Here is a 14,387-nt window from a genome sequence, read left to right as displayed (position 1 = left end):
AGGTATTATATTGACAATGTAATGCATTTTGCCAAAGATATAATTTTAGAACTTTTGAAGTTCTAGAACCTTCTTGTGTGCATACCTTGCAAGAGCTGAGGCGAATATATATTTCAAGGGATAATATAATCCAAACTAAACTAATCTAGTCCTTTTTTTTAATTCAATTCCTTTCTGTGAAAACCAATAAGTTAAACTTTGGTTTTCCACGGTCCGACAGACTAAGAACTCTGCCGCAAATTGGAGTTTCTGGATTTGCAGTCGGCCAATGAGATGCTACTTATCGGAATACGAACGCATCTTAATCTTCAATTAAATGTATCAGTATGTGGGTATGTGTTTTCTTAAGCCCGAAAAGAACGAACACACCTGGCTGGACCTGATTACAGCAAAATGGGCTTCAATAGCCTTCCAAGTAGAAGACCAAAAGCCCAAAAGTGAATCATGTGAGACATAGACTCTCATGTTGGGGGCAGCAGAGGCCCAGCACAGATGACATATCTATCTGCCTCATACAACGCTGCATCCGGGTTCTAATCCCAGCTGAGGCTGGTTGTTGGTTTAAGAACCCATGATACCCATGATAGTGTGTGAGTGTGTTGTGTGTGTGTGAAACATGGGTGTAATGCCTAGGATTGGGGCTGGGTAAATAGGTGTAATGCCTAGTGTTGAGTAAATTGTTCTACATACAAACTGTGGTGTTAGTGTACATAGTATATGGAATTAAACAAATATCAAGTGTTAGTTATCAATTAGCATTCACAAGTGTTGTGCTCTCCAGTCCACAGCAAAATTTTCACCACTTTCATCATCACTGGATGACTCTTCTTCATGCCTTGACTCCTCCTTGGTTTCACCCTCACAAGTTTTACCTCGCTTTGCTGACTTTGCTGCTTTCAGCTCCAGTCTCTTTTTCTTCAACATTTCCACTCTCTCCCTGAAGATCCTGTTGAGGGGTGGTTATGTAATTTAAGTATCGGTAGAAGAACAAAACAAACCACGGAAGTCAAAGACTTTTAAGTATAATGCAGATAAACATACTTTTGTTCAACGGATTCAGCTTCTTCTATCATTTCAGCAGCATCAATCTGGAGAAAACAAACATTAGATCATATCTCATGTTTGTAATGCATACATATCTTAAAGGTTGTTACGTCATACGGCTTAATACAAAACCCTTAATCGTCCATAGTATCGTAGGATCTACCGAATTAAAAATTTCAAGGATTTTTTGTCTATTAACAATAAAAGATATGTTCCTAGCCACATATAGGGTGTGTATATATAGCAAAAAGAAAATCACGATCCTCACCTCTTCTTCTTCCAATCGGTCATCCACCTCCTTCAAGTCCTCTTGAATCAGCTTCTCAAACTCCTTGTACTCATCCCTAATAGAGAATTTATTCCAAACAGGGGAAAAAAATAAAAATATAAAAAGTCAATCATTCTACGTCTGATCCACTTAACCAAATTTGAAAATCTTCAACGCAATTTAAAACAACATAAGTTTTCACAGAACTAATAATTAACTTGGAGGTTCTCAGTTATGTACAAACAATCTAAGTACCATGCACATGGACTCAGCCATTATAACTTTATTGATCTGATTATAGTCTAATAAGAAATCAAGAGAGGTCATTAACGGACACAGCTATAACAACAGTATTAGATGTGATTATGCAAAGAACAAACGAGGTCAATCTACAATCATCTAATGCTATGAGTTATTCTTGTTTCTGTTCCCTTTTTGGAGTATTTGAAAATTGAAGTGTGATTGACAAAATCCGATAAAAACTTATGTGGATTCTTCTTAGTCTATTTGGGCACAACAACACTCCAAATATTTCTCCTATCTTTTGACTTCCATGCAACAAAACTCCCGACTATAAAATGAAGCAGTAGTAAATGTGCAAATCAACATGACGTGGGAAGTGAGAACCTACTTGACATCTGGCTTCACAGGCTTAATGCCACGTGCCCGCAAATCCGCATCCTTATTGTCAAAAAAGCCTTCAGGCAGAGATCCTTTTGTTTGGTTGTCCTCTGCATCAGAAGTTTTGGCTGAGGTCTGCCTAGTCTCTGTTGTTGCTTGACTAACCTTTGACGGCGCAGCATCATGACCACGAAAATTACCTCTTTCCTCCAACTTTGACACCTGACTTTGAGCAGAAACTCCCACATTTCTTCCTGAATCAGATGATTTCTTTTCTGGAAGACAAGATATCCATGAAACAGAGGCTAACATTAGTTTGCAACAAAGGTGTGGTGGTAGCATATCTAAAGATATGATAAAGAACCACAGACATATTCAGTATAAGTTTATGAAGAATAACATCTGTTCATTGTTCATTGAGTATTAGTTGCTGCACTAAAGTACAATCTTCAAAAATTAGAGCGCATGCCCTAGCCAAATGTAGCAAGTAGTAGCGTGGATTGAACATGACATAAAAATTCTCTGTCTGCCTTCTATCAAAACCACTAATTAGTGGTAATCCAAAAGTTGGTTCAAGGATGTAGAGCAGCGATTCCATCAGTAAACAAAAGTGAAACAATGTAAAAACCAATGAGGGACCAATATTAAACAAGCACCACATATAGCATGCACGTTAGGACAAACTTTAGTGGCTACATAAGTTATGACATATTACTATTATTAACTCTAGCAATCACCTTAGTCCAAATAAGGGATTAGACCTTATAGAGAGATTTATACTTACAAAGGGGATTTGTAATGACGAAAGGTAGTTCTCATTTCACTTTAAGCAAAGCATTATAAATTCCCAATGAATATCCTCATGTTAAATGTCAATGAACAACATATGTGCAAGTCTCTACGTTTTGAAAGTGAAACCTGATTAATTATAGTATATACACGTACAATGTTACTTTTCTAAACCAATACTTACCGGTTTTCCTTGCACTGTCATCAAAAAAATTTGGTGGAAGCACAGACGACGACTGGGCTTTAGGTACTTCTTGTGAAGGTTCAGGCTTTTTGGATAGTGGTTCGGAAGGTTGTTCAGGTTTGGCTTTGGGAAATCTGTTACCAACAGCAGGCTTTGCATTGTTTTGCTGCGTTAATCCAGCTGCATTAGCTTTAAGATTATCAATCGCCTGCAGGTATTAACCACACTGTCAAAACCATTGCACGAAGCACATGTTGGGAAGCAGGGGAGGCTGCAAAACAAGCAGAAAGGGAACCAAAACCATACTAACACACCACCCCCCCCCCCCCCCAAAAATAAATGCCACAAATCATAAACATAATCACCTCGCGATGCTTACGGGAGATTTGGTGTGCATCCCATATAGATTCAGACTTCAGAACAACATCACAAACCCGACAAACAGGTTGATTGAATTCATTATACCTATATGCATGCGCACATGAAGACAAACCGGTAAAAATAATAACAAAATCAATAGCAACAATAAACAGGAAAGATATAAATAATCTTTTCTGGTGAGCTCAAGAAAGGGGAATATCTTGACAAGCACAAAACAAAGTACATGACTACACGAGTAGCTATAACAAGATAAGCAAGTCATAATCGGAGTGTATGTGTGTCTTTCCACATAGTTGCAAACAAAAACATAGCTGCCAGCATTTACAATAAACAGAAAATTAAATAAATCAACAACATGGGCAGAACTCAATTCATGAGCATAAGGTGTCTAAGGATTATAGTGTCAACATTTTTCTAAAAGAATAATAAATGAATCCATTCATAGCATCGAGTCCGTAACAATAGCAGCATTTTGTGTAACAAGCTAAACAACCCTAAGACGCATAATGTGCATAGCAATCAAGACAGCTGATGTTAGTGAGCGATAAAAGAGCAAATTTAAGTGAACAAACCTTACAAGGGGAGAATCTATACGCTTTTCCTTCTTCTGGGCCAATTTAGCACGAAAAGCTGCCTTTTTCTTAGCTTGTGCATCCATGATTAATGATCCTATTCTTTAAGGAGACTAAAAACAATTCAATAATGTCAATTCAACGATGTCACGTATTAGAGGGGTCATGGAACAAATGTCATACTGGCTCAGAAATTTTACAATAATCTGTTATTAGGATGTGATCCAATTCTTTTGAAAAATAAAGCTAGTTATCAATCTCCATTTCAGATGCTTGCTCATATAAGAATTTGAACTTCATACCCAACTTTCATGTAGGTTTATATAATGAAAACCCTTTGAAAAACAGCAATAAAGTTTTACAAAGTTACAAACTAATCTTCCCCTCCATTTATCTTATCTCAGTGTCAACATTTTCACGAAATCAAAGTTCAGCTCTCTTAATAACAATAATGCTTCTTTCTTTCACCCTTCTCATTAGTTCTTTCATTACAATCTTTTGAATTTAACTTTCCTCCCTTTGCACTGCAAAATTGATTTTCCAATTGGGAACCCTCTATTTTCCCCCTCAATATTGCAGTGGAAACAGAGCTTTTCTTTCTTTGTTTCATATATAACAAAGCAATACAACTAAGATTCTTCATATTTTCATCTTATGCATCAATTCACAAATACGACAACGACACCTTAAACCCACAAATAGAGTTTTTCATGTGATGCAGCAACAGAGAGGCAATAACAGAGAAATGCACAAAGAAACTCACGAAACAGAAGATACTCGCTGCCGGTGACTAACAACAGCGTCGACGGCGAGGCGTGTGGCAGCGACGTAGGCTCTGTGGATGGTGGATGCGCAGAGTGGTTTTGGGGGGAATGGGTTCGGTCGATCAGACAGGTTGATATGTTTTACTGAAAATAATAGAATTTTTTTTTTAAGAAGTTATTACTACTTTAATAGTTTAATTTTGATAATATTTTACACAATCATATTGGAGAAGTGCTAGGGAGCCAGCAACTTTTGTGATTTGTAGCTATCAAATAGCCATCAATGATGATTTTAATGGTATGAGATTGGTGTGAGATTTCATCCAATGGTTTACTTTTCTTTGCTGGTTACATGCTGGCTAGAATTTGATAAAATTGCTAGTCCCCTAGACTTTTCCTATAATTACGATAGTTCTCACCAAGGTTGCGAGAACCAGACCGATCAATAAACCGATGAAGTCACTAGTTCAATGGTTCATTAGTTCGATTGGGATTCAACCGGGGTTTAACCGGTTTAATTAAATATTAAATAAAATTATTAAAAAACCTATATATAATTTTGAATATATATTCAATAATTTTTAACTTAATAAAATTCAAGATTTCACAATTTCACATCATAAATTATCCATAATTTAATATTAAAAGTTCACAAACAACTTCAATCATCAAAGTTCATAACGAAAAAACAACCATATCCCCAAGGCATGACTCAAATTGATTCCATTTACACAACAACATGCAACGATCATATCAATCAAAATCAAAATAAAAGTTTTATTACTCAACGAGAAGCATAGTTCACTTGAGCTGCAACTATTCATAACTAAATATGCATTAACAAACATGTTGAATAATGTGAAGTGCATGTGAAGGATCATCAGGAACAATAATAATAATAATCATAAGGAGCAGCATGTGAAGAGGATCAAGAAAGGGTTCGAGAGAACAAGGTCAGCTACTATTAGAATTGGACCAATAATTAATGTTCCAATTTGCACCCAGGTCAAAAACAGTGCCTTGCCACCTCTTTTTCCACTCAAGCAAGGAAGATTAGAGAGGTAAAAAAATAAAAGAAAGATTTTGCAGTATTCATAAGTTTGTTAGTTTGATCCTCCTTATTAGTCCTCAGAGTTCTTCTCAAATAAATTTCCTTAGAATGTAAATTCTGACTTTTGTATAATCATATGGAATGTGCATTCCCTTGTGATGTCATTAGAGGCCAGAAATATTTGATGTTCTGCATGTGTGGGTAGCTAATTAGGAAAGAAGTGGGGGTCATCTCACATGATAGATGCAGAGTTCCTCAATAAGTGAGTCCCACATGGCTGCTTGATCCATCAGCCTTAAAGATCTGATCAATCGACACAATATTAATGAGTGAGTTGTACAACAATTCAGTTTCAGGAAAAAAGCATAGTTGAATAAAATTCAGCTCAGACTTACAACAACACCAAGTTCCATCGAGAAGCGCGGGTTCCTCAACAAACAATAACCTCAGGAAAAAATCATGAACAGAAAATCAGAAATAACAAATAAATGATAAATCAATAAACTCAGCAAACAATTACTAAACCAGCAAACAATAACCTCAGAAAATCCAGTTAATCAGCAAATTAATTACTAACAAGTATTATCAAAATCAAGTGCTAAACGCCTAAACACTAAACCAGCAAGCAGACGCCGAGGAGATGGCTAATCAGTGCTTACCGGTTAACACAAGAGAAGGCGAGGTCGGCGAGGAGGAGGGCGAGCGACGGCGAACACAGACGACGCGACACCGACTAACACAAAGAAAGCGAGCTTGGCGAACACAACGACGCGGTGGGGTCTGTGGGGCTGCGTTTGTCAAAACTGTCGCTGCGGTGGCTGCGCGGATTGGGGGCTGCGGTAGCTCTATGGTTCGTTGATTTCGTTCACGTTCAGAGAAGAGAGGAGAGGAGATGGGTTTACGGGTCGGGGAGTAACAATGAAAGGGACTACGGTTTCAATTCAGTTTTGCCAGCTTTTTTTTTTTAAATAAAACGGCACCGTTTTGGAGGGTTTGTTTTCGAATCGAAAACCCTCCAAAAAAAACCGGTCAGTTCTTCTGGTTCGCCGGTTAATTATGAATTCGACCGGTTCTATAACCAATTTTTTCCGACGATTTATAATTTAACCGGATCGACTAAGTGATCAATTTTCAATTAATTCGGTTAAACTGACCGGTCCGATTTGATTTTCATAACAATGGTTCTCGCAATCAATATAAAAAATAACTATTTTGTTAATGGCATATTATGTGATAAAAATACATGTGTAAAATAGTTTTATACTGATAGTGTATTAAAATAAAATTTTTAAAAACAAAATTTTTTAATTTTAATAACTATATAACAAATATATTGATAACTTCTAGTCACCAAAAAAAATATATTGATAACTTCTATTAAAAATATATACTAGCTGAATTCATTCAATTTTATTATTGGAAAACACTTGTTTTTTTGTCGTATTACTGGAAAACATTGATCACAATGGCTTTAAGCCCCCCTCTCTTTCTTTTTTGGCTAGATATAGCTTTAAGCCTTTTTAAGTAGGGTTTGGTTAACTCATTTTCAATTTTGTTCTTTCGCCAAACAGGACCGAATAAGGTAATATTTCGTTTTTGGTACAAAAGAAATTTTTTGTTTGGGTTTTATTTATTTTACCTGCCTTTAGAATACTTTTATTTTCAACTAGTGATCAGCACAAGTTTTTTTAGGTAAGTATCAAAAATTTAAATTCTATGTTTTTCGTACAACAATTCATTAAGCAACAATAAATTTATAAATAGAACTTAGGCTGCGTTTGTTTTTACTTTTTAGCATGGTTCTGAAAACCGGACCGGACCGGCCAGTTCAACCGGAAAAATCGGAAACCGGTTACTTAACTGGTCCGGACAACTTAAAAAACCGATCGAACCGGCAGTTAACCGATAAACCGGAAGAACCGTCCGATTTTTTGGCGGTTCAGTGGTTTGGAAATTCAAAAGCAAAACGACGTCGTTTTGGCTATTTTTTTTTTTAAAAAAAAAAAAAAAAGAGAAACTGGCGGAAGACCTAACCTAACCCTAATCACTCGACACTCACTCACTCAGCAACCCCAAGCTCCCAGCACCCAGCCTCCCCTTTCTTCCCCCCTCACCCACCATTCACCAAGGCCAGCAGCGCCACCGCCGACCAAGCTCCAGAGACCAGATTCCAGAGCGCTCCTCCGTCGCCACCCAGCAGCGCTCGTCAGTCGCCACTCGCCACCCAGAAGCGCTCGTCATTAGCCACCGAAACCACTGCACAGCAGCCGCGACCACCACCGCGTTGAGGCCGCCTCCTCCTCGCCCAGCTCGCCGAGCCCGCCTCTCATTCGCCGGTAAGACTGATTTTCTGAGCTCGCCTGTTCTGTTTGAACATGCTTCCTAGTTCCTCTGTTTTTGCTGCTTCATGAATCTTCAATCTGTTTTTGCTGCTTCTGTGCTTCATGAATCTGTTTTTCAATCCAGTTTTGTTGCTTCTGTTTGCTTCAGTGACGAGTATAGGGGTAATTTATGATTCATCCATTGTTTGCTTCTATTTTTTTGCCATTTTGTTCTTATTGCTTCTTGCATTTGGTGTTTGATTTGGATCTGATGCTTAGGTAATGTCATAACTCAAACAGTTTATTTTCACTTTATTTTTCACTTTCTCAGGTCTTCTAACAATATAGGTTTCTATCTGTGCAGGTTATGTATAGTCTTCCTTACCTTCAGCTTTATCGGATATGCCATGCCCTTTATACTGTGTGCAACAATTTGCTGCTGCCTACCTTGCATAATTTCTGTCTTCGGCATTCCTGAGGATTTTTCACCAAACAGAGGAGCCTCAATAGAATCCATTAACGCTCTGCCAGTCTATAGTTTGTTCTACATTAGTTTAGTTGGATTTTTTATTTTCGTTAGTGGATTCTAGGTTGTTGGAATAAGGTAGTTCAGTTTGTAGATTCTAGGTTTGTTGCAAGTTTTGAGAATTGGAAATTTCTCGGTTGGCTGATGCTTTGCTTGCTTATATAAGCTTGGTTACTTCTATTTGTTATTGTGTTTGGCTGTATTAAGTGTGGAAGTTGTTGAATGGATAAGCATTGTAGCTGAAGTTTGTTTGTTTATGCTAAATTTGTACATTGCGTGCTAGGTGTTCGATTAAATGCCTCTGTGATGCTTTGAGTTTGAATTATATGTTGTAGTTACCATATAGTTTGAACCACTCTTTGTTTAGGCAAATTGTTCAAGAATAATGCACTTTGGGTTGTCTCTTGATGCTTGTTTAAGTTATGAAACTCATGTTTATCCATTGCTCATGGTAGCTCTTCATGCTTGTGGTTGATGTTATTTTTGTTATGAAAACACCTAAATGAGTGAAATGCTCAAACTTCTTGCAATTTAGGTGATTTCATAGACAGAATGCTTTAATTTTGTGAAGTGATGGTGACTTTTAATGATAAATTATGAATAATTTATTTTGTGAAATTGTTAAATTTTGAATTTTATTAGTTTAGAAATGATTGAATTTAAATTTTTAAAATTATGTATTGAATTTTTTATGATTTTACTCTATATTTAATTAAACTGGTTTAACTACGGTTCAACCCTGATTGAACCATTGAACCAGTAACTCGACCGGTTCGATGACCGGTCCGGTTCTCGCAACCTTGCTTTTTAGAGACAGGACAGAACATGACACTGATACGGAGACAATAGGACGGAGACACTAAAAATTATCTTTTGTGTATTGTGTTTGGATACTGTTCCGGGGCTTACTTAGAACCGGACGGTGGTTGGGCTTGTTTGTGAGGCCCAAGCGCTGGAGGAGTGTGGTCTCCGACTTGGTTTACGTCTGGGAGCCGCCTCCGAGTTGTGTATTCCAAGAGATGGGGGTGGTACCTGCAAAGACACTCCGATGCCTAAGTCAGCATGGGGTTAAGCAGGTTTAAGTGTATTGGAACTTAGAGATACCTGAGGGGTGTCAGGGTATTTATAGTGGTGATCCAATAACCACCGTTGGAGTAGTGCCACATTTTTAGGTGGATAACCGTCCCTTTATTTAGGGATTGTTGGGATATGGCTTCTAGAAGTGGGTTGAGAGATTTTAGGGGCAGTTACTTATTTGAATAAGTGTTATCTGCCAGCTATCTTTTGAACCCGACTTCTTTGGAAAGAAGTCTGTGTTGAGTCCGACCTCTTCTAAAGAGGTCGGTGAATAACGAAGGCCAATCTTTGGATTAGGCCTTTTGGTGTATTTGGACCTGGGCCTTAGTGTTGGGCTAGTGTATGAACAGTGCCCCTACTCGAGTTCAATCTCTTTTTCTTAAGAGTTGGATTCGAGTATTTGAACTCGGGCTTGTAGGCTCTGTATGATTGGTTTTAGCATATCTTGCTTAACCAAAGAATATTTCTTGTCCTAGTTTCATACAACTCATTCAATTCGAGTTGTTTTGAGGATACATGACTTGTTTTAATACAAATCACCCTTCTGAAACTTATTCTGAATTCTTACGACTTGTTTTGATACAAATCGTTTATTTCAAAACTCGTAATTATTTTTTAGTATAACCTCATCTAGCTCGTTCGAGTAGTTTTTAAGGTCTTACGATTTGTTTCATTTCAAATCGTTTAATTAAAACGTGGCTATTTCTTGATCTAATTTCATACAACTCATTTAAATTTGAGCTGTTTTTTAGGACTTCACAACTTGTTTCAAGTACAAATTGTTTATTTTGAGTCCTTTTAAAGTATCAGATCATCTTTATAACCATCGGACTTCGTTGCTTTATCCATTATGCCCCTGCTCGAGGTCGAGCTTTATGAAGTCGGACTCGAGCAATCAAGCAGAAAGGATTTTTGAATGAAGCCTTTTTTTGTTGAACTCATTCATTCTGAGTTTTCTAGATGACTTGTTTTTTATACAAGTCACTTTTTTCGAAGCACAACTCGTTATATATCAAGTTGTTTTGCGCAATTTGTTTTAATACAAATTACTTAGATCATATGGTTATTTTTTTACTCGATTTTGTTCAACTTATGGACTTGAGTTGTTTTAAATCATCAAACCGTATTATAACCATTGGACACCAATTTGTACCTCGTCGCTTTATCCGAGCGACCATTGAAAAGGTCAGCTCGTGATTTTTGCGCTTTGTCGAGTATAAATTGGTGCCTTAGGTGAAGAGATTATATGCTTATTCCCTCCCCTTTCTAGTTTTTACAAGGTTATCATCCTTGTGTATGATACAACTTGTTTTATCCAAGTTGTTTTGGAAGATAGTTTTTACGTTTCGATTTTAGTCAAAAACGTTTACAATCCTTCCTTTTTAACTCGTTTCTATACGAGTCATTTGGTTGAAGTGATTCATTTTGATACAAATCACTTTTTAATGCTTTGCTTTAATGATTTGTTTTGATACAAATCACTTTTAAAGCTTTGCTTTTAGGTAGACACGACTTGTGCTTAACACAATTTCATTGAAAATATGGTTGACTGACTCAACTCGTTTAATCCGAGTTGTCCTTATGTTGTTGTGAATGCTAGAATAAGTTTTCTTTGAACAACTTGTTTTTGTGAAATTGTTCTATTTTATACGACTAGGTCGTTTATTTTTAGAACTTGTAGAGATGAGATCGGGGGCTTGAGATTTTGTACGATTCATTCGTGTGGGTCGAGTTGTTAAATCGTATTTATGCCTCGAGGGGCATATTTAGTTAAGTTACTTTTGCGACTTGTTCTAAACACAACTTTTTCAACCCGTTTGGCTTGAGCTGTTTTGAGGTGTTTTCTTTCCAATTCGCATATGTAACTTCTTTCCACCAATTGGTTCCTCGTCGCTTCATCCAGGCGATTTCTATATGATCGGCCTGTGATTTTTACGGTTTATCGAGCTTCAGTTGGTGTGTGTTAATTGTAGAAAATCAATTTCCATAAGAAATTGTGGTATCTCCTTATATTGGAGGTGTGTCGCGACCTTGGCAGTTTTTCACCCTCGAAGTTAGACACTTTGTAGTAGCCCTTTTTTAAGATTTCAGTAATCTTAGAAAAAACCTTTTTGATCTTTGTTTTGAAAAACCTTTTTCTTGGCTGACTGTCTCTTTCTTTAAGTTAAGTTTTCCTTAACAACTCGGGATAGCCTTTTGCCTTAGTTCTTTCAATAGATTTCCTGATCTCTTTTTGGTATTCCTTATACTCAATTTTTGATTTATTGAGCTCTTATGATTTAGGTTATTTTTGCGATGCGTTTCCTTGTTTCCCGGTTTTTCCGACTTGTAAGTCAGATAATTTCCGAGTTTTATTACGATCGACTTTTATAACCTCTTTACACCGACTTGTACCTCGTCGTTTTATCCTGACGACCATCTAGGTCGGTTCATGGGATTTTCACGCTTTGTCGAGCTTAAGTCGGCGCGTTTCATAGAAAGAAAGAAAAACGAGAAGGAATTTATAAGAGATCAAAGATCTTTATTTATTTGCGAAGGTACTTTTACTGCTACTAAGGGTTTTTCACTATCTATGATCCCTTAGTCTCTACTGTGATGCCTCATTAAAAAATCCCCCTTCAGAAAAACCATTTCCTTTTGGAAAAAAAATCATGCAGTTGGGAAAAGAGTACATCAGTGAGTAGAGTTTGCTTTTAACTATAGTACCTTTTTATGTTACAAGCATGCCACGACCTTGGTAACTCGGTGCCGTTTAAGTCGGTAACCTTTTCCTAAGATCTCAGTAATCTTGTAGGGTCCTGTCCTTTTTGTTGTCAGCTTTCATTCGCCCGAACTCAGTAGCCTGATATTTTTTCTTATCAAGATGAGGTCTTTTGCGGCGAATCTCGTAGCCATCCTTTGTCTCAAGAGCTCTTTCCTTATCTGAGTTTGCTCTCAGATTTCTGGAAGGGAGTCACGTTCTTCTTTCATGCTCTAGCATCATTGTAGAATGTTGTCTTTGGTTAATAATTTTGGACTTGGCTCTCATAATAAGCCAGTGCCCCTACTCGAGGTCGAGCTTCATAAAGTCGGACTCGAGTATTCAGTCATGCCATTCTTGAATCTTGCTATTTGTTGTTATGTGACTTTTACAAGTTATTTTGGACTCTCTTTTTGGGAGGTCGAATAACTTGTTTTATACGTGTTGTGTTAACTTAGTAAGGTCGGATACTTATCGCTTGGCTTGAGGAGGCATTCTTATAATAAATCATCACCCTTTTTCAATTTGTTTTAAACAAATTGTTGTGAGGTCAGGTTTACGTCCTCTTCGTGTTGATGTTTGATTATGATCACGCTGTCCTTAAGTTATTTGTGCAATTCGTTTTAGGTTTGCCCCTTGCCAGCTTGATTTAGTACAAGTGGCTTAATGAGGTCGGACCACGATTTGCATTTATAACTTCTTACACCACTTTGGATCTCGTCACTTCAAGTCAGAAAAAGTGTGCATTAGGAAGTAAGGTGCGCTTTCTAGCTGTAGTATCCCTTTTGTTGTAGATATGGCACAATCTAGGTAGATTGTTTTCGAGTAAGTCGAGTATGTTGTAGTAGTTCTTTTTCAAGTCTTAAGTGACTTTGTTGGATCTTTTCATTTTGGTGTTGGCTTTTCTTCGTCCGATGTCATTTTGGATCAAGACGAGGTTGTCAGTTGAGAAATTTCTTCGTATGACCTTCTCATGGCCATTTATGCTTGGGATCTGGTTCTCAAAGTTGTACCTCAAGAAAGAAGTCGGACTTTTCTTTATAAGCTCTAAGCCTGTCTGACCTTGTTGTAAAGTCTGACCTTTAAAAGAGGTCAGACTTTTCTTTGTGAGCTCTAAAAGAGGTCGGATTTTTCTTTATAAATTCAGAGATTTTGACCTCATTGTAGTCTGACCTCTAAAGGAGGTCGGATTTTCTTCGTAAGCTCTTAAAGGAAGTCGGATTTTTATTTGTAGACTTGAATCCCCAGAAGAGGTCAGATTTTCTTCATAAGCTTGGATCCTTAGAAGAGGTCGGATTTTTCTTTTTAAGCTTGGAAAGAGGTCGGACTTTCTTTCTAAGCTTGGAGGTTTTCGACCTCATTGTAGACTCTGATCTTTAAAAGAAGTCGGAATTTCTTTTTGGTAATCTTCGAGATTTTTGACCTCATTGTAGAGTTGATCATGAAAGAGGTCGGATTTTTTACTTGTCGGCTCTAAAGAGGTCGGGTTCTTCTGAGCAATGAGGTTTTAGACCTCATTGTAGTCTAACCTTTAAAAGAGGTCGGACTTTCTTCGTGGGATCTAAAAGAGGTCGGATTTTCTTTGTGAGCTCCCAGCTCATCCGACCTTGTTGTAAAGTCTAACCTTTAAAAGAGGTCGGACTTTTCTTCATGAGCTCTCTAATAGAGGTCGGATTTTCTTTGGTGAGCTCCCAGCTCATCCGACCTTGTTGTAAAGTCTGACCTTTAAAAGAGGTCGGACTTTTCTTCATGAGCTCTCTAAAAGAAGTTGAATTTTCTTTTTGAGCTCCCGGCTCATCCGACCTTATTGTAAAGTCTGACCTTTAAAAGAGGTCGGACTTTTCTTCATGAGCTCTCTAAAGAGGTCAGATTTTCTTTTTGAGCTTTCGGCTCATCCAACCTTGTTGTAAAGTCTGACCTTTAAAAGAGGTCGGACTTTTTTTCATGAGCTCTCTAAAAGAGGTCGGATTTTCTTTGTGAGCTCCCAGCTCATCTGACCTTTGAAGAAAAGTCTGACCATCATCCCCTCCAATGAAGACTGGGCCTTTA

General features: G+C 37.5%; 1 protein-coding gene across 4 annotated transcripts; it reads right to left on the bottom strand.

Moving 5' to 3' along the window:
* Positions 1–280: 280 nt before the first annotated feature.
* Positions 281–6,612, bottom strand: LOC107609184 (protein ABA AND ROS SENSITIVE 1). 4 transcript variants are annotated; one of them, XM_016311048.3, is made up of 11 exons: positions 6,334–6,612; positions 6,070–6,119; positions 5,911–5,977; positions 4,623–4,767; positions 3,860–3,972; positions 3,272–3,371; positions 2,907–3,114; positions 1,944–2,208; positions 1,313–1,388; positions 1,042–1,088; positions 281–946 (listed from the first exon to the last, which is right to left on the bottom strand). In XM_016311048.3, exons 5-11 carry the CDS (start codon positions 3,943–3,945, stop codon positions 760–762), a joined length of 969 nt encoding a protein of 322 aa, XP_016166534.1. In that variant the 5' UTR covers positions 3,946–3,972; positions 4,623–4,767; positions 5,911–5,977; positions 6,070–6,119; positions 6,334–6,612; the 3' UTR covers positions 281–759. The 4 variants fall into 4 exon arrangements, with proteins under 4 accessions (XP_016166534.1, XP_016166535.1, XP_020963036.1 ...); XM_016311049.3 differs by lacking the exon at positions 4,623–4,767 and having other exon boundaries at positions 6,334–6,606; XM_021107377.2 differs by lacking the exon at positions 6,334–6,612 and having other exon boundaries at positions 6,070–6,210.
* Between the last annotated feature and the right edge of the window lie 7,775 nt (positions 6,613–14,387).

This window comes from Arachis ipaensis, chromosome B7 (assembly GCF_059453495.1).
Source record: "Arachis ipaensis isolate K30076 ecotype BB chromosome B7, ASM5945349v1, whole genome shotgun sequence".
Classification (NCBI taxonomy): domain Eukaryota; kingdom Viridiplantae; phylum Streptophyta; class Magnoliopsida; order Fabales; family Fabaceae; genus Arachis; species Arachis ipaensis.
Note: the sequence above shows the minus strand (reverse complement) of the source record. Positions and strands in the feature narration are given on the sequence as shown.

Coding starts and splice junctions, on each gene's coding strand:
- LOC107609184 (XM_016311048.3), bottom strand. CDS start 3,945: ATGGATGCACAAGCTAAGAAAAAGGCAGCTTTTCGTGCTAAATTGGCC. Junction 2,209..2,906: donor TGACAGTGCAAGGAAAACCG/GTAAGTATTGGT, acceptor CTTGTCTTCCAG/AAAAGAAATCATCTGATTCA. Junction 1,089..1,312: donor ACCGATTGGAAGAAGAAGAG/GTGAGGATCGTG, acceptor TGTTTTCTCCAG/ATTGATGCTGCTGAAATGAT.